The following is a 20,854-nucleotide window of genomic DNA, read 5'->3' as shown; positions in this document are numbered from 1 at the left end:
TAAGAAGAACAGAAAGTAAAAGGCTGATATCTAAATGGAGACATAAAACAATTAGACTAAATAATTCTCTTTGTGAGAGAGGCTGGTTTAAAACCCTTTTGGCAATGTTGTCTCTAATCCAGCGATTTTCATTTTCTCGCCTAAAGAGAGAATTTGCCTTGGTTTGTAAATTAAACATAGAATTACAAGATCATGAAATTTTAGAGCTGAAATAAAAATCCACCTGGTGCAGTCTCCTCATTTTAGCAGTAAGGAACCTCAGGCCCAAAAAGAGAAGGGAAGAACAGAAAGATAAAGAAGAAATCACAGATTTAGTTCATTCCATCCAGTTCAATGAATGGTAGGTAAAATATCTGCCTTGTAATAAAGCAAGAGTCAAATGTAAAATTGTACTACTGAGCACCCTCAAGATATTACATGAAGAGCACGGCAGTTCAGACCCTTGAGTGCTTTCTGTTGCAACGATCTCTCCTTCAACAGAACTCTCTTGGGGTAAATGGATTTTGTTTCACATCTTTTATGTTACTCTAAGGCATTCAAATGTAGTCATGATGATAAGTTGGATCAGGTAGAGGGATTGACTGGCCGTGTGCATTCTGGCTGATGACGTGGGTCGTCATGCTTGCTGAGGGTAGTCTGAAATTACATAATCATGGCGTTGGTAGCATTCTGTTTTGATTCCAAGTAGGCAGCATGGAGCAGCAAATGAGTTTAGCTCAGCCCAGCTGTGGACTTGTGCTGTGAGCCTGGGCAAGTCCCTTGTCTTCCCTGGTCCTCATTGTGTAAAATGAGGAGTTGGACAAGCCCAGGATGGCAGATAAATGAATGCATTGGTGCCATTACTTTCCCCCTCCTGTGCTAATTGCAGACATAACATAGTTGATCACCACACTCTCTTCACTGACTTAACCCACTTCTCTTGGCAGCCACTGTCAGCCTGTTGATGATATAACATAGACTCAAGCCTATTTACCACCTCCGGCTTGGATGGTTACTTAGAGTTACCAGATAGAATACAGGATGCCTAGTTAAATTTGAATTTCAGATAAATAAAGAATAAGTTTTTAGTATAATTATGTCCCCAATATTTCTAAATATGGCAACCCTCTTAGGCCACTTCTACTTCTACAGTTATTTCTCTTTTTTTTCTATGTAATTAATTTCTTTCATTTGAGAGATCCACCCTCTTTTTGGTACTCCTGATAGTGCCTGTTCTCCCTTGCCTAGCTAAGAGTCTAGCTCATTCTACATCATTTGAATTTATATTATGGTTTAATTTAGTGGAAAGTGATGGAAATTTGAGTAGATTTTTATTTCTGAGGGTCATACATTCTTTAAGACTCCTTAACACACCTGCAGTCCCATGTTTCCCAGACATCATTTGCATATCACTTTCTTGATTTTACCAGATCTGTATAACACTTGTATTATTAATTTATTTAGTATTTTCCTTTAAATCAACTCATCCTTTTATTTAAATACCATGAATGGAAAATCAGCATCATTTACTAAGAAGAAGTGTAGGAGAAAATAAAGAGAAAACATACCTATTAAGATATAAAATATTAGACTGGGGCTCACCTGAAATCACTGGGTCCGCCACCAGCAGTGCACGTAAAACACAACACTGAAAACTACAAACTCCTTGCCGGTTTTGGAATCCCTTTCGTGACCCTGGTGGACAACCCTTGAGCGTCTCCTTGAGTACCCTCAGTGATGGGGAACTCAGTGCTTTGCAAGGTTTTGATTCATTCTTGAATACCTTATTATTAAATACTTCTTCTTCTTCTTCTTTTTTTTTTTTTTTGCGGTACGCGGGCCTCTCACTGTTGTGGCCTCTCCCGTTGCGGAGGCACAGGCTCCGGACGCGCAGGCCCAGCGGCCATGGCTCACGAGCCCAGCCGCTCCACAGCACGTGGGATCTTCCCGGACCGGGCACAAACCCACGTCCCCTGCATCGGCAGGCGGACTCTGAACCACTGTGCCACCAGCGAAGCCCTAAATATTTCTTCTTTTATTGGTTCATGTTAGCCTCCCTGAAATAGTCATACATTGATCTGAGTTTTCCTATTTATTTGAGAAATATTTGAGTGCTTCTTACGTGACAGCTTGAGTGCTTGTTATCTTACATTCTTATGGAGGGAAGTAAGGATGCAATTACAATACACTGTGATAGATCTGATGGGGCTGGGGTGGGGAGGTGCACTTGGCCTAGACTGGAGGTGTTCAGGAAGGCTTCTTCATGGGGGAATGAGAGAGAGCCTTGTATGCTTTGGGAAGTAGAAGGCTGGAGTGAGAGGGTGAGAAAGGAGCCTGGAGCAGTAGAAAAGGTGAGGGATGAGCTGACCAGGTGGGTGTTGTAACCCTCACCTTCTATTAGCATAGGACTTAACTTCCTATAGAACATTTTCACAACCAAGTTCTCACTTGAAAAAAAAAAAAAAAAAAGGAGCCCTGGAGAGTTAGGATAGGACTTATTCTCTCCATTTCACGGGTGGGGAGACTGAGGCCTAATGGATTGCTAGTGAAAGTGCAGCTGATACATGGAGGAGTTGGGTCTTGATGTTCCATAACCACATACCCGTGCTCCTTTCCTTGTGCCCCCAGCCCCAGCCTCACTGGTCCAGGATGACCTTCTCTGTCCCACTGAAGAAGACTTCACATTCTGGGAAAGCGCCTTTGAATCTTTTATCTTGATTTAACTTAATTTCCCCAGGACTGATCATGAAGCAAATCTCAGCGGTCTGGAGTCCAGCATTCTGCTCTCCTTTCCTTGGTTATGGGAGGTGTTGGCTCACAGGGGTAAATGAAACCTACAATGACCCCTTCTTTTAGAGCCCAGTTGTCCGGGCTGTGAGATGCCTGGCGACCTCCACCCTCCTGACCTTTCTATGTGCTCTCTCTCTGTGTGTCAGTGGGCAGGTGGCTCACAGCCCCCACTCAGGAGTCTTGGCCTGTCCTGGTTGAGTGACTTCTGGGTAGAGTACTGCTACCCAGAGCTTTGCCCGGACTCCCTTTAGATGCTCCAAGGTGACAGGCCCAGCTAAAACCCTGTCTTTCTCAGCCACACAAACCAGTGCCTGCCTTCCTGTTCAGCCCCATTCTATATGAAAACCATGGTGAGCTCTTGTCTGGAAGGCAAGCATGGAGGCATTTTGTGCTCCCACTGTCTCCCTTGCCCCTCCTCTTCTCTCCCTTCTCCCATAGCTACAGAGAGGATTGGAGACAGCCCGAAAAATGCTCACAGACCAGTCAGTGAAATGGGCCTGGCTATCAATTACTTCTCAGCATTCCACAGCAAGGGCAGGAAACAGTGCTGGAAGAACTGAGGGATGGCAGGGAAGGCTACATGGAGGAGGTGGCTGTGAGCAGGCCTGGACAGATGAATAGGAGCTGGCCCTGAAGAGAAGGGAGAATCCAGCAGATGGAAATGCTGCATCCTCTCCCACTGCAAGCATCACGCTGGGCCCCAGCACACCTTTCCCCTCCATAGATGTGATGTCAACCTATTGACTAATTAGAGGTGCTAAATTGACATGAGGAGACATGATTTTTGCAGTGTGGTAATTAAAAAGCAGTTGGCTTCACAGCTGTGATCACATAAGAGTGCTTCTTACCCCTGAAGACATCAGCTGAAAGCAAAGTGCAAAGGAGCTGAGGAAACCAAAGAGTCTTCTAATGTGACTTGTTAATTTCCTGTATTTGTCACCTACACAGCTATAAGGGAGAAATGAATGAAGCGTCTTATCAGAAGTTTAAGAGAAAATCAAAGACATATGTTCTAATTGTACACAATTAAACAAGCAATATAATCATTATTATATTTAATTAACAAGACATTTTAAAATTGCCAGGTTAGTATTTAGAAGGCCCAATTTAGAATTATTTCTCAGCCTGGTAGTAGCCACATCACTGTGAGCAAACCCTTCCATTCTCTGAGGTCTCTCATCTGTAAAATGGGTAAACTCTTCTCCACTCTGCCCTCCGCAGGGTTGCGGTGTTATTGAAGGAAAGGGCTTTGTAAGTTAAAAGTCTTTTCATAATTGTAAGAAATACCATCCAATTCTCATAACTTGTAAGTCTAGAAGCTGTGATCTAACATTAACAGTCATTAGTTGGGCGCCTGTGTTATTCTGATCCTTAGAATAGCACTAAGATTGGGGGGGGGGAGTGGCTTGTCACCCTGGTTTGTAGAGGGGACAGATCCCAAAAGGTGAAGTAATGTTCCTGAAGTTGCATAGTGAGTGGTGGAGCTGGCATTCAGACTCAGCCTGTCCAAGCTGAAACTCCAAATTCTGACCCCTATGGGCCATACTGGTTCCTCAGCACCAGCTTAGTTTGGCTCTTTCTCTATTTTACTCCTGTTTTTTACTTATAAAGGGGAAAAGAAGGATTTGAGGAAGTAATATTTATTTTACAACCTTCTTTACATAAAACAATGATAGAAATGTTGTAGAGGGGAGTGAAGAAGGAAATAAAAATCACAGAATGCCACATGGAAAAATTGTATCTTAAAGAGCAAAAAATTAAGCTACTTTGCAATTTAATATTTACACATAAATAAAAGTTATTTCTCTTAAACCGGTGATGGACAGTTGGGTTTTGATTTTATTATTACTCTTTGAACTGAACATATATATTTTACACACTTATATATGTAGTTTATATTTCCTAATAAAAGTTTAAAAAAGAAAAATGCGAAGAATTTTATCTTCAGTAAAAAATCAAATATACATATGAGTTTTGTTTCACGTAATTGAATTGGAACATCTTAGGCAATCGAAGCATAATAAGCCACGGATTCAGTATTGTTTTTTCTTTTAAGCAAATCTTCTTTTTTTTCTTCTCTCTTCTTTTAAATGGACCCAGTTGCTTTCTCATCTTGTACCTGGGTGCCTCCCTAAGAAGCAGCCTTGTCACTGGAGAGATGAACCACGTTTCAAGAACAAAAGTCCCAAGTTTGAGCCCTGGCCTTGCCATTTGCTAACATGGGACTCTGAGCAAGTCACTTATCTCTCTGAGCTTCAGATTCCTCATCTATAAAATGAGGGCAATAAAGTCTACTCTATCTGTATCATTGGTTTTCGTGAAGATCAAAGTTAGACTAAAGCAGTAAACGAGTTTTGGAAATTGTTAATCACAGAGAAGAAGCATAGCAGTCTGTGGAATGAGTAAAGCCTGTGATGTTAGTCTCCCTGCTCTGCCAGTCTCTTGCTGTGTGACCACATGCAAGTGACTTAACCTCTCTGAGCCTCAGTCTCCTCATCTGAAAACTGCAGATCAAAATAGTGTCTACCTCATAAGGTGGTTTTGCACACTCAATGACAAAGTGAACCCTTCACACCAAGCCCTCCACACAATGCTTGCCCCACGGCAGGTGCTCGCTAGGCAGTACCTTGAAGGAGTCAAAATATCTGAGTTCAAATCCCACTTTGCCCCTTGCTGGCCATGGGGGCCTTGGGCACGGCACTGTGCTTTTCTGAGCCTCGGTTTCTCCACGAGGAACAAAGACAATTATGCCTTCCCAACCTCCCTCACGAATTGTTGCACGTCCTCAGTAAGGATACGGCGATGGACGTGGGTGGTAAAAATGGAACTGCTGTGCATCTCTGAGTGATTAAAACTAAAATTCATCAGCAGGAAGGAGAGGTGATTGTCCCCAGAAGGTTCCAGAAGAGGTTTCAAGCCTCAGAGCAAGCCTACGCATGCTGCCCAGCAGGCCTTGGTTGGAGTGGGGCCCCAAGAACTCACCCAAATGCCAGACTTTCATTTTCCCTCCTTAACTCGGGAAATGTTTTGCGGCCACCCCACATCACGTTAATCTCACGGGCATCTATGTTGAAGCACTTTTTGTCCAAACAGTTTTTTGCCAGGGCTTGGGTGCAGCGGTGACCTGGCGCAGATCTGAAGTGGAGCCCCGTTCCCAACGCACACAGCCCGGTGCCTTTGTATATGTCCTGGCACTGGCCACAAACAGGGTTTTGTCAGAAGCTTCCTGAGAAAGTTGCGTTCCATTCATCTTGGCTGAAAGGAACCCTAGATGACAAATACCTCCCTCATTTAATTACAGAAACAGTCAGCAAACCCATGGAAGAAGATTAAACCGAATGGAGAAAAGAGCAAGCCTCAATCATCTTCTCCCCGCTGGCATATGGCCCGCACTTCTCACCTAGGATTTAGCAACTAGGGGCGCTCTTGGTTATACTTTCCACCTGAAAAATGGTTTATTTCTGCAGAAAGTTTAAACTCTGAGACCCCAAACCAGGTAAAGAAGGAATTGCATTTAGAGAAGAATTCATCAGTGGCTGAGAATTTAATAAAGATCCTGAAATTGGGAGGTATATTCACATTTTTCATCTAGACTTGAATCTACAAAGAGAAGTGAAATACAGTGTCAGATCAAACGAAACACACACCCCCACAAAACTAACAAACTCCTTAATCATTTTCTTCAGTTGCTGGAGAGAGAAGTATAGAGGTGTGTGGTTGCAAAGAACCTTTGAAATCTTTGCTTTTAGAGATGAGAAAAACAGACACCCACAGAGGGGATATACTCTGCCTTGTTCTCAAAGCCATAGAGACGGGTAAGCCCGGTTTCCCAGCTCCCTAAAGTGTCATTGTAGTTGTCTTCACTCTCCTATTCTCTCTGCCTGTGGGTCCTTAATGTGAAGGAGACTCACAGTTCAACAGGCAGACCCTAAACTTTCACAGAATATTCCATGGCAAGCCAGAGCTCAGAGAGAGACGCTGATGGCTGTCTTCCCATCCCACTTTGCTGGTTAAGGGTGTGTCCCCCCAGAATCTCCCAGGACCAACCATGCCCACCATGGACACTTGCTAGGTTTGAGAGACTCTGGAAGCCTTGAAATAAGCTGTCTCTTCCCGGTGCTAGCAGGTCTCAGTAGAAAGACCAAGCCCTGGATCGTTGCCCCGTCTCACCTGGGACTGATGGGTCAGAGCTGGTTGAAGAAAGAGAACTAAATATGAAGTCAAAAGACCAATTCCATATTTCCTGTACTGACCTTGCATGGCTTATGTCACCTTTCTGGGCCACGGTTTCTTTAGTTGTGAAATGGATAGTAAATCCTACTTCAAAGAACTAAGGGACTCTAAGACTCACTGACAGCTTAGATGTTTGGAAGCTTCACGATGATAAAGTAGATGGGACAGTATTGAAAAACTCCTACCAAATTTTGCCTCTTGGCACTTGGAACCTTGCCTCATAAAATTACAACTGCCCTGAAAAATAATAGACATACTTTTCCTTCTCTCCTCCACAGTCTGTTAGGGCTTCTACCAATCAGAAAATTGGACAGCTCTGCCTCTAGTCACAGTTGCTGTTCTTTGAGGCAACCAAGATGCTTTTTTCTAAATTCAAAGAGAGCTATAAATTCCTAGAAAAAGCTAGATAAGGAGTGGACAGGAGGGCACAAGAAACCTCTCAAGTAAAGCTTTATAGAAAAGAAAATCTATAGAAAAGAAAATCCCTGGCAGCAATGCATGACAAGAATTTAATGTATTGTGCTGATCCACAGTATCAGAAAATTAGCTGCTCATTAATACAGAACCGTGTAAGGTGGGAGCATACTAGACACCAAAATCTGTGTTTGAATATTTCTTCTCCAGTTTTCTGAGAAAAAAATACTCAATTATAATGTAAACAGACAGAAATGTATTGTGCTGATCCACAGTATCAGGGCCAAGGGCAATCCATATATTGTCTTTTGATAGGCCACCTCTGAAAATACCTGCCTTGCTTTTGAGGATGAGTACACTGAAAACACTTAACATTCAGCCTTTGAAAAAGTACCACAAAAATAATAAAAGGTGCACAATACCCAGAAGTAGAGGAAGAGTCCAGCTCTGAAGATGAGCTGTTCTAAGATAAAGAAAAAAACTTTAGAAAGACTTTTGGCACCCTCAATCATATGCAGAAAAGACATGGTCTCCATGAAGCATGAGATAAGAGGATGGGACAAAAAGGGTTATGACCATAAAAAATTACTAGGAAATGGAAGAAGTCAATAACAATAAAAGTATGTCAAGGACAGTAACACTAATACTGAGACTGTTGAAAAGCAAATCAGCAAACCCACCAAACAGAGAACTTAAATGGCTAACGTGTCTGTACAGCTACTCAACCACATCGCAGTCAAAGGGCTGCAAAATCAATTATAATGAAGTGCTACCTTATCCCTGAAAGTTGAGCAAAAATGTAGAAAGTCAGATAATACCAAATATTGGTCAATATGTGAAGAAATGAGAACCCTGGTACTCTGCCACTATGACTGTGGATGATACAGCCATTTTACCAGAAATTAATGAAACTGAATATGCACATACCCTGTAATAGAAGAGATAGAATAAAATAAGATGGTCTTCCAGAATGCAGAGGACAAGGACCAAGAGATGAAATCATGGAAAAAATATGACAGATATGGATTTGGGAAATGAAAGACAACACATAGATAATCAGGTATTCCAGTGGTGAGGCAAGAATATATATGAATATTAATGTAATATAAATATAATAAATGCCTAGTATTATATTTTATATATAAATGTTATATTTATATAGTATATTTATACTTATGTGTATATATATGTGTGTGTGTGTATATATATATATATTTTTTTTTTTTTTAGTTAAAAGACTTGAAGGTATAGATTGAAGGACTCCCTGTGTTCCAGATAAAATCAAGAGTGCCACACCCACATCTATTTAGGCAAATTTTTTGAATTATAAGAATAAAGAAAAAAAATCCTTCAGGCATCCAGAGAAAATCAGATACCTACAAATGAACAAGAATCAAAATATCCCTGGATTTCTCCTCTGCATCACTTTGTAGTTTCAAAGGGAAAAAATGGTAGCCCAAGAATTTTATATCCAGATAAATTCTACCATGTGTCAAAGCAACAGAGGGTCATCCTAAGCAAATTTTCAACCCTTTACCCTTCTTCACAATATGAAAAGATGTTCTAGCAGGTTAAGACAAGAAGCAAGATTAATATATTCAGAATAGAGAAGTCTGAATACCAAAAGGAACAAAAGGAAACATTTAAAAAAAAAAAGAATAAGACTGCCAACAAGATGGTGAAAGCAAGACCAAGTATTTATTGCAGCAATAAGCATATATTTTAAAATCCATTCATGTGCTCATTTCAAGAAATATACTTAAAAACAATCTTAATGGAATACAAGTAAAAGGAGAATCAGAGCTATGGCAGGCAAATGCAAGCAAAAAATAAAGGTTTCAATATTAATATCAAGCGAGATACTAATTCAGTATTAATATTGAGCAAGATATTATATGAAACAAACAGCAATAAAATGACAAACAGGGTTATTTTACCTTGATAAATATTTTAATTCTCATTTCATTCAATGATTATCTATTAAGTACCTGCTGTTTGCACTAAGGAAGTGTATACATTGCTGAAAAATAAAGATGTAATGAACACTTATCCTCAAAACAACATAAAATCAAAGCATATAAAGCAAAAAATGTGAATAACATGGAGAAATTGTCAGAGACAATAGAGAAAAACTTAACATACCTCTCAGTCTTTGATAGGTCAAGTAAGCAAAAATACAAAGCATGTGTTAATAATGTAATCGGTTAGCTGGATTATATCTTTTATACATCAGAAGTCTGATAAAGAATTTTATAGCTTACAACTAGAGACTGCATCTGCTTTCTGGCCAACATGGGACTTTCACAAAAATTGATTGTATAATAGGCCACCAAAAAAAGCCTCAATAAATTCCAAAAGCAGACACTGTACACACCAAATTCTCAAAACAATGCAATAAAACTAGAAATGATAACAAAATTGTAAAATAAAAAGTACTCTCTGAGATAAATAATCCTTGGTTAGGGATTAACTTGAAGCCTCAATCACAGTCTGTTTAGAAATGAACTTGGTTGTGTGAAATAAGGCAGGAGAGCCCAGAAAGATTGGGTCTTCGAGTTAGGGCGCTGATGCTAACAGGGCTGTTGCAGATGCTGGGTAACTGTGCTGGGGGAGGAAGGTCTGGCAAGCTCATAGGATGCAGGGGACAGCCATCAGAGGGAGAGAGAGCACTGGTCTTAGAGTCCTTTAGGCCTGGATTCGAATTCTGCTTTTACCTCTTATTGACTTTGGTGGGTATCTCAATAGCTTTCCATTTCTGGACCTTGGTCTGCATATTCAAAACTAGGGCTGTTGAGCTGTATCAGTGGTTCTCAACCTTCACTGGGCATTGTAATCACCTTGGGAAGTTTTTAAATTATACTGATGCCTGGGCTCTATGCCCAGAGATTCTGATTCACTTGGTTTGGAGTGGGACCAAGTCATCAATATTTTTAAAAATATCCCCATGTGATTCCAATGTGTAGCCAGAGTAGAGAGCTCCAGAGCTAGATGATTTCTCAGGTTTCTCCAGTTCTGAAGTTCAGCAGTGCTACCTGGCACCTGCAGTCTTTGCCCAGTGGAAGAAAGGTTTAGGAGGCTAAAGCTAGAGGAACAGTGATGCAAAGCAATCTAATCAAAGTGTGCATTATCTCAAATGGTGCAGAAAATGTCAGTGCCAGTTAATATTTTGCACCCAACATGATTTAGACCCAGGGCATATATGGTACTCCAAGCCCATTGTAAACACAATGGGCCATTTATTCACTGAACAGTAACCACTCTAATTACCTATAGGGCAAACATATGAGGTTGTTCAAGCAACAATTAATTGTGGACCTGGAACTAATGGGACAATAACAGCAAAGCATCAACCAGAGTGTGATTCAGAAATCACATCAGAAAACCATAATTTTCCAGATTGTATCAGATAAGCATTTTGGGGGATGCAATTGCATATATACGAATCCCAGGGCCTGAAATAGTTGCTGCCTGATTTTTCTAATAGCTCCTTCTTACACTGACCATAGGAAGCTGGAAGTGTTATTTTAATCTTGAGAGAAGAATAAGATGCTAGGTTTGAGCAGACTGTAGAAAGCTTCTATTTCTTACACTCGCTATGCGACCTAAGTATCACCTTCAGGCAGGGGTGCTGACCTTGTTTGGTTCTAGGATTCTCTTTGTGAATCTGATGGAAGCCATGGATCCTCTTTTCAGAAAAATGTGTGTGTCTGTATGCACATACATGCCCACACAAGCTTTTCCATACAGTTTTCAAGGAGTTCTCAGACACTTTGCAGCCCCTCTGCGTTCTTGCTAGGCCATAGCCTCCGTTTGCACACCTCCAGACACAGGGATCTCGCTACTTCCAACAGCAGGCCTTCCCTTGCTGGGCAGCTCTGGATTTGAGTGTCCTCAATATGTCCAGCTGGGATTTTCCTCTCTCATTGGGCCTTATTCTACCCAGAATTTTTTTTTAACAGTTGATCTATCCTTGACCTTTACCAGTCTTGGGATGATGTCCTGTCTCTGTGGGGATCTTAGAAATTGGTTCCTATAGGTGCTCTCTAGCTCTAGGTGACAGCTGATGGGTTGTTGTATGTTCAGCTCCAACAGACAGGACCTGCTGAGACTGCTGAGTGGATGCTGGAGATCCAGGGATCCTAGGTAGTGGCCATCTACCATCTGAGACAGATCAGGGAAAGGGACAAGATCTCCACTGCCCTGCTCTGCTAAAGTCTTGGGGGGAAAAGAAGTGCTTCCTCAGGTGACAGGAGGAGCAGTAAAGCAACTTCAGCTGGGGCCTGAGGGTGCCAGGATGTTACTTCCCTGGATGTTAAAGTTGGACTCTGAGATGTATTGGATCTAGAGCTGCTGAGACAGCAAGGGTGGGGAAGGAAGGCCGGTAGCAGCAAAGAGTGATCTTGCTCAGCTGTGCCCTCTCTGGATCAAAGATTTAAATGAAACAAGAGAAGGAAGGAAATACTATTTTTAAAAAATAGTATTGGGAATTCCCTGGCGGTCCAGTGGTAAGGACTCCGAGCTTTCACTACTGAGGCCACGGGTTCAATCCCTGGTCAGGGAACTAAGATCCCGCAAGCTGTGCAGTGCGGCCAAAAATAAAATAAAATTGTATTTATGTATTTTGAGCACAAAGTTTGGTGAATGAAGCATACTGCATAAGGTTAGATAAAGTAGCATTAACTAGTGATGCACAGACATAACCACAACAGTGGTCACAAAATTCTGGAGCTATCAGTACCCAACAACAACAAGATTACTATACAAGAGTTTATTAAATACTTGCTAGACACATGAAAAACAAAACAATTTGTCAGGGACCACAGGATCTTATAAAGCCTAACGGCCAACCAAGTCAGCCTGTTCTTGAACCTGTGCTGGAAGGTGCTCATCACATGTCGGTACTGGGTCTCCTCCGTCCTCTCACACCAGGTGACAAACCCGTGAGGATAGACAGGGGAGGATGATAGACTAGAAGGAACCATGGAGGAATTCTTTTATAATCTCAGAGTGGGAAAGACCTTTCTAAATATGGCATAAAACCCGAAGACAGAAAGAAAAAAAATTAATAAATTCAGCCACATTAAAAAAATACTTCTATACGGCAAAAGACACCATGAGAAACAGCAAAAGAAAAAGTACAAACTGGGGGAGAATTAGCAACTTATATCACAAAGGGTTAATCTCCCTACTATAAAAGATCACTGATCAATAAGTGATTACTACTAATCAATAAGAAAAAGACTCAGAGTACAATTGGAGAACAAGCAAAGGATGCGAACACTTTCCAGAAAGAAACTGCAAATTGCTCTTAAACATAAGAGAGATACTCAACCTCACTCATAACAAGGTAAATGCAAATCAGAACTACAAGAAGATACCATTCTTCTACCATCACACTGCAAAGATCAAAAAATTTGATAACCGCCTTCTGTGGATGAGGCTGAGGGAAAGAGAAAGCAGAGATCAGAGGAAATGTTATAGAAGAGGTGACATTTAAGCTGTGCCCTGTAGGACAGATAATTAAAATCCAATTTAGCAACTCACTGGCACTTAAAAAAAGAAGGACTAATAAAGGGAAAGATGGACGGATTTGACTACTGAGTGTAAATTAAACTATACACACACAAAATGTAAAAGCAAACAAACTGGGATATTTGCAGCAACTGTACTAGCCTGAGTTTGAATGCTGTACATATAATAGTCTTCATTAAATTCAATAAGAAAAGCATTAGAATACCACTCAAAAAGTAAGAGACATAAAAAAGCAGTTTCTAAAATAGGACATACAGCTAGTTATCGGCCACATGGAAAAATGTTCAACCTTATGTATAACCAATGAATGCAATATGATTCCAGTTTTTCAGTGATAAATCATTAATAAATTAGATGGAAAGATGTTTTATTTCCGTCCGTTGATAAGAGTGTGGTGAGATTGGCCCTCTAATTATAACTGTCTAGTGGGTGTGTTAATTGATGCAATCCTTTTTGGAAATAAATATCAAGTCTTTAAAAGCTCACATCCTTTATCTGGGAAATTTCACATCCTAGACTCTATCCTACAGAAATAGCCTGAAATATAGGGGGAAAGTGCCAAGCACAAAGACGCTTGTAGAATAATATGACAATAATGACAAATTAGAAACAGTCTAAATGCCCCCAAATTAAACATGATTCAGTAAATTATGCTGTGTTCATATGCTAGAATATTATGCTGCTATTAAAAAGTTTACATGTTAAAATGTTTACAAGAAGTTTTAACAGGACGGTTAAATGCTTGTAGGATAATGTTAAGTGAGGGAATAAACAGTTCAAATGTGTATGTAGAATGATCTCAAGAATCTTTCTTTAAAACATTGTCGTGCATGGAAAAAGGATCAGAAGGAGCTAGACTACAACATCAATGATGGTTCTGTCTCCAAATTTTGCATTTTTAAAAACCTTTCCTTCAATTATAACTTGTTACTTTTGCACTAAGAAGGTTTAAAAATATTTTGCCCGTGTGTTTGTACCTCGAGTGAGAACTAAAGACCTCTGTTCCCTTAGGAAAGATCCTGGGCCCACAGCTCTGAGGTCCCCCCAGTAAAAGTGCTATCTCTTGTGTTTTCAGCTCTCTTTTGCTGCCACCACGCCTGTTCTAGCAGATAAGAAAAAATACCCCTACTTCTTTCGGACGGTCCCATCAGATAACGCAGTGAATCCAGCCATCCTGAAGTTGCTGAAGCACTACCAGTGGAAGCGAGTGGGCACACTGACCCAGGACGTGCAGCGCTTCTCTGAGGTACGCTCTGCCGAGAGGCACGATCTCACCTACCTCTGGGCAAGGGGCAAGACGACTCGATCAGGGGTGGGCTCTGACACGGGGCCTTTAAGCTGTTCAGGAATTCGATTGTGCGCAGGCCAAGTGAAGGCCTCCAACCTGCACAGCTCAGGAGTGGAACCTTCTTTTCCGTTGTGCCTTTTGGCTAAGTCGCGTGGTCTGTTCCCTCACTGCCCCTGTAGGGTATTGTCCTTGCTGCTGACCTATAGTGGCCGTCTAAAATCACGAGGTGCCGCCAAGAGCCTTTCTCCTGTGAGGAGGGTTTGGGGAGGAGCTGGCTTGGAATGAAGTTTCCAAAGTCACTGTGGATTGGGTGGTTTTTCTGGTTTTGTTTGTTTGTTTTAATGACTTACACGTATACATCAATACTTGGTGTTCTGGGGTTTATTGTTACAACAGTAACAGCGACAAAAAAGCCAAATTATATATAGTAAAAAAAGAAAAGGGCTGCTTTACCCAATCCCTCTAAAATCCACTTTCTTTTCCAAGTGAAGTCCTGCTTTCCGTGTAGTGTTCATCTGCCCGGACCTTTTTCAATATATTTAAACCCAAATGTCCTCATACTAGATAGTTCGCATTTTCCACTTTACAACAGATCGTAGAGATCTTGATTGACTTCGTTCTTATTAATGGGCCACGGTGTTGTGTCCCATGGATAGATGGTAATTTATTGAATGTTTACAGCTTTTTGATATCACAGCCAACACCTTCCCACCTAGGTGTGCATCTTCATAATAGATTTCTAGAAGTGGAATTATTGGGTCCTCTAAAATGTTGAGACAAACTGACCTCCAGAAAGACTGTTCCAATTTCTAGTCCCTCCAACATTTGAAAATTCCCATTTCCGCATATCTTTACTATTAGCAAATCTTTAAGAAGTTTTCTCCACTCAACTGAGTGCAGAATGGTTTCTTGTTTTTCTTCCTAGTCTCTTTATAGTTCCTACTTTCCTATCTTCTCCTATGTGTGCTCTTGATACATGGAGCCTCCCAACAAGGTAAGACATTCCAGGTGTGCTTAGCAGCCCCAGAGAAAAAAAACAACAGTGAGCCGATTTGGGGGGAAATGTATGAGGCGGGTGTCCAGGCAGACCTCAGTGAGAGGAGTCAGGGAGGACGCGCCCCTTCTGCCAGTGGGGGGCGGGGCATGGGCGGGGAGAGCAGAGCAGGGCTGGGAGTCACAGACCTGGTTTCCACTCCAGCTCTGCACTTACCTTTCTGAAGCTCTGCCCCGTTTCTCCTCTGGGAAGGAGAGGCCACTCCATGCTTTGGCTGTGCTACCTTGGAGAAGTCACCTCACTTCTCTGAGCTGTGGTTTCCTCCCCTAGAAGATGGGGACCATAACCCTTCCCATGCCTGTTCCAGCAGAGTTGTTGCCAAAATCAGATGAGTCATGAATTTTAAAGAGCTTTGTAAACTATAAAGTTTATGCACAGAGAGGGATGTTTTCAGAGGCGCTTGAAAAGCAGACGTGTTAGGCCCCACCATCTGCGGTCATCCAGACAAGGCCAGCTTTTCCCTGACAAGATGGTCCTGATCTTCCCACCTGTGTTTCCCAGTCCCTAGGGAGGGGCACAAGGGGAACTTCACCTCCAGTGGGACTGACTCACCGCCAAACACTGAAGAGGCTTTTGCTGGAAGCCTGCCCTTTATACAGCAGCCACAAATGTTCTGAAATGAGTGCGAAACAGTTCAACGGGGAGGGTGGGGAGGGCCAGCCCTGTGGTCTCATTAACATGAGACTCCGCTGAGATTTGGAGGGACCTGCTTTTTTTCAGGGGAGTCTTTGTCTGACAGAGCCTGAGGGGCCCTTAGAGACAGCTCCCCCAACCTCCTCATTGTATAGAAGGGGAAAACCGAGGCCCAGAGAGGAGAAGGAACAAAGTTCAGGGTTTCAAAGCGCCTCCGAAGCCATGAAAGATTGTTCGCAGAGAAGTTTGGACTGAATCCTGGAGTCTGGATGCCTGGTCCAGACCTCCCATTGCTCCTTCTTTCCATCTGTAACTTCCTGCAGTCACATGGGAACTACCTGTGTGGAGCCTTGGAGGTACGAAAAACCCCAAATCTTTGGTATAAAGAGGATAAATGATCAGCCCCAATTTGGTTGAGTGTTTTATAGATTTCCAAACGCTCTCACAGCTGGTTGCCCTATAGGGAGGGGTTATGGTTCCCATTTTACAGATGAGGAAACTGAGGTCATGGAGGGTGGGTGCCTTCTTGCCCCAGGGCACTTGCTGGTAAAGAGCCCAGCCCAGGCTGGAAGCCTGACAGACTATTGGTCAGTGTTTTCTCCATTACTCTGTCCTCACTGGGGTCAGGTGTTGGCAGTTTGGTACCACATCTCTGTCCCTGCACAGCTGTGTTAGAGCCCTCAGCCGGGTTTCAGGGCATCTCAGCGGGAAGCCTCTTTTCTAAGGACAGGATGTTGCTTGGTGGTATTGCTGGCAAGAACCCCTCTCAATTTAAATCTCTCAGCCCAGCTGACTCCTCTCTGTGCCCAAGGGCTTTGGCATCCCTCTCCCGATGTCTGGGCTGCATCGCTGGAGTGCAGGCCCTGGAAACTCGCCAGGGGCTAACAGCTTTTTGTGAGTGCAAAGGAAACTGGATTCCTTTTATGAAACTGGTCGATCAGTAGCATCAAGCACTTCTGTTCTGGACTGGTGCACTGGAAGGAATGTCAAATGAAAGCAATCCTGAAGTTGGAGGGGACCGGGGGTAGTGAGAGGCCAGGGTGCTGTGGCATCCATATGGGCGGTGCAGGCACAGGATGGAGGCAAGGATGAGGTGGAGGTGAAGGCAGTGAGTAGGGGTGCCTGTGAGGACCAGCAGAGACAGCAAGAGGGCTATTTGAGCCTCTTCTCCCAGCTCCGGGTTCTGTGCTCTACTAAGCCATCTTCACTGAGTTATTCTTTGGGTTCCTGATTCCATGATGCAACTAACCAGCTGATAACTGTTGGACACATCACTCAGTCTCTCTAGGCCTAAGTTTTCCCTTCTGTAAGATAAGGGAGTTGGCTCAGTTGACCTCTAAGTTCTCTCCTAGCTCAAGGAATCTGTGGTGAGGGTTTAGGGAGATCTGGTCATTGACCCTGATCCTGCCACTCCCAGAGGTGTGACCATGAGAATTACTGAGCTTCGTTGTACCTCAGTTTCTTCCTCTTAAAAATGGGGATGATAATGGTTAACTCTAAGGGTGGTTGTGAGGATTACATATGTTCAGAAAGTTAAAGTGCTAAGAGGAGTGCCTGACTCATAATAAGCACCATGCAAGGGGTGGCTGTTGTTTTTATTGTCATCTAGAGTCTGGTTTCTTAACCCATGGCTGGCTGCCATTCAGGAGCCCGGCTGTGTGGTGGGGTGTGGTGCCTGCCACGAGCACGGCTCCCCTTTCCTCCCCTCCTTCCAAGCCGGCTCAGAGACTCCCTGCCCAGTCACTGGTCCTCAGTGATCTCTGAGGGCACTTCTGGGGCTGACTTTTCCACACCAGAGTCTCCCTCCAGAGTTGGGACCCACCGAAGCCTTTGATCTGTACAAGACCAAAAGGGTACCATCTGCAGAGCTTCCTCCTCAAAGCGCCTGCCCCTTCGGCCCTCAGCAGCTCTTTGAAGCCTTCTCTGCTTGCCAGGTTGCCATCTGCCCCACCAAAGGGGTTTCTGGTCACCTCCTCTCAAGTTGCCACTTATACACTTGGGGGACATGCCCAAAGATGAGGGCAGGGGACCCTGTGCTTGCTTCTAATCAAGGAGTCAAACTCAGTAGAATCGTCAGCCCTTCGCTGCTGCCCTGAGCAGGGATGAGCTCCTTGGGGTGGCCGCAGAGACCCTTCACATCCCCTGAGGCCTCCTCCTCTGTCTCATCTCGGGCAATTCCCCCTTTGGTCCAGCCTCTTCTCTGTGCTGGCTCCTCTCTGTGAGGCGTCCTCCCCCACACCTGGCTCTGCCTTCCTCCCCAGGCTGGGACAGGTGTGCCGCCTCTGTGCTTCTCTCCCCTTGGGCTTCACTCTGTACCAGCTCCTTGCACAGGGCAGAGAAATACCCCATCTGCTTCCTCGTCGGTCACCTGCTGCCACTGGACTGGAAGGCCCCAGTGGACAAGAGCCTTTCTGTCCCCTCACCCTGCATGCTGCCTGGCGTGTCTGGGTTCACTAAGGATTTCAGGAAATCAGTCTCTATCCATTAGGCCAGATTCTTAGGGGTGAATACAGTGATTTCCTTTCTGTGGCCCGTAGTCTGACTGCAGCTAGGATGGTAAGATGGGGGTGAGAGGGGTGCAGAGAAGTCTCAGTCCCTGTCATGAGTCGCTGGGGCCATGGGGAAGAAGGGAGGCACTGGCAAAGTTGGGAAGTCACATTCCCACAGAACTCAGGTCAGGTCATTCTGTTATCTATTAACTGAGTCTTGTTTTGGATGTGACATTGTTTGTTGTTGGAGGATTCTTCTAGAGATCTCAGTGGAAAGTTCTGGGCTGGCCACTGGAACCAGCAGTGACCTGGGTCCTGCCATTTGGTTCTTCTGGGTGGCGTCAGTGTTGGGCATTGGGAATGAGCACACTGTAGTTTGTGTCTGAGTTATGTTTTTTTGCTCCCTGGGATGTTCATTCTGAGTTGTTGTCACTTCAGAATCCTCTCTTACCAGGATCGGGTAATCCCATCCTCTAAAGCAGTTCTTGCAGGATGGTCCTGGACCAGCAGCATCAGCAATATCAACACCTGGGAACTTGTTCATAGCAAATTTGAGGGCTCCACTCCAGGCTCCCTGAATCAGACCCTCTGGGGTTTGAGAATCCCTGTATTGGAGGAATGGGAAGCCTTCAACTGAGGCCACTGTGCTCCTAGGCCCACTTTATCAGAGAAGAGGGCCAGGCACACTGAGCCACCTGACCTCTGTCCTTGGCTTTCCTCTAGGCTGCAGGATCACCTGGGCCACCCACATACCTGCAGATCTTCTACCATTAGGAAGCAGGAGGGGACTCCTGACAGATCAGATTCTAATCCTGATGGTCCTAGTGCCCCACCCTGTGCCTCAGCTTCTATTTGAAAAACTTGCTGATGCTTTTAGGTGATTGGCTGTCGGCCCCCAAGCGAGAAACGTCCTCTCCTTCTTAATGCTTTTACCTCCTGCTCTGTGAGAGACCTGTGGGCCAGCCAGCAGGGACTGCTCCATATTCATTTTGCCCTCTCCCAGGTAGCCATTTGTGCAGCCTTTTTGGCGCTGAGGGGAGGGCTCCATTATTTCCCAGGGTGGTATGTATATGTGATACGATTTTTGTACAATTTTAATAGTTGTGTATTTATGTTATTATATACCAGGGGGGAAATTCCTAGCCCATCAAAACTGAACTTCAATGATGTTCTTGTTTAGAATGAAATCTTCATTTAAAAAATGAGTCTGTTTAGAGGAAAATACTAAGCTAGCAAACACATAGGTGGTGCATGTACACAGTGAAATTGCCTCTACGAGGGTACAGGAGGGACTGAAGTGTGAGGACCACTGAGATGGATGAAGCCATTTGGCTGCCTGTTCATTTAATAGATGGGGCTGGATGAGGGGTAGGGGGTAGTACTGGCAATAGACTTTTCCTTGAAGCCCTGGTCCAGTGCAGATAGTCAATGGGAAAAACTCCAGGTCAAGGTCAAGAACTGGCCCTGCAGACCTTCAGGCTTCTGAGGCTGCGATTCCATGGGCCGGACTGTGAGGGTCAAGCAGCACTTGTTCCTTCGTGCGCCTGCCCCCAGGTGGACGTGCGGGCAACTAGCAGGTGCTCTGCCCACGCATCCCTGCAGAGTGGGAAGACCCCACCTTGGTGAGAACCACCCTCCGTCAGGGCCTGCGGTTTCCAGTCCTTCTGCCATCCTGGTGGCAGCGTGTACACATTTGGGGGCACATCCAGGGTTTCTTGTCCAGGGGTGGCTGCAGTGGCTGAGCTTTCTGAGGAAAAGGCAGGCTAAATGCCTTGGTCTGGCTCAGAGCTCTGCCCTTGGAGAGATGGCCCACTACACTCCACCCTCCACTCTAGAACAGGGAGGAGATGGCGGACGCATCCTCTCTAACCCTCCACAGCAGGTCTTCAGAGCCAAGCACCCACCCACCTCACACACCCCAACTCTTAAAAGAAAGGAGCTGCCCTGGACCCTGCTCAGAGAGGATGGGGTGCTTGGCTGGGGTCTGTGGTGCTAGCCCCAGGGCTCATGCTGGGCCTGGGTGAGTGCCACACTCACTGCTCACCAGGGCTGTGACATAAGATATATCTCCACCCAGGCTGCGTGGACCCCGGAACACAGGGGTGAGCGAGGGCCCAGAAGGAGATCCTGGAGGTCTCTGGGGGGGTGTTCCTGGCCATCCACCTCAAAGCTCTCACCAGGGACACTTCCTGGGGCCTCCTGCACAGTCCCTGGGCCAGGTTCCCAGAGCACGAGGTGATCCCCATGAAGCAGCTGTTGCACCAGGAACGCTGGGTAGGAAAATGTAATTATGACATCATCTACTGCCATTTATGGGGCACCTACTGTGTGCAGGCGATGACATTCAGTCACCCAGCATGGTCTGTCTCCATTTGGAAGAACAGACTCACTCAGGAAGGATTAAGTCACTTTGCCAAGGCTTTACCAAGCGGTGGCAGGTAT

At 44.3% G+C, this 20,854-nt stretch overlaps 1 protein-coding gene across 1 annotated transcript in view; it reads left to right on the top strand.

Annotated features, from left to right (window-relative positions):
• GABBR2 (gamma-aminobutyric acid type B receptor subunit 2) overlaps nucleotides 1-20,854 on the top strand; it is a gene marked incomplete at its 5' end in the record, with an annotated part of 369,241 nt that overhangs the window by 129,271 nt on the left and 219,116 nt on the right. The window contains one exon of the mRNA XM_082619674.1: nucleotides 14,024-14,194. Within this exon, the coding sequence (XP_082475800.1) occupies nucleotides 14,024-14,194 (171 nt within the window). The remainder of the gene's footprint in view (nucleotides 1-14,023; nucleotides 14,195-20,854) is intronic.

The sequence above is a fragment of the Mesoplodon mirus genome (genome assembly GCF_964341445.2).
Source record: "Mesoplodon mirus genome assembly, chromosome: 1".
Lineage (NCBI taxonomy): Eukaryota > Metazoa > Chordata > Mammalia > Artiodactyla > Ziphiidae > Mesoplodon > Mesoplodon mirus.
This window is presented reverse-complemented; position numbering and strand designations above follow the sequence as displayed.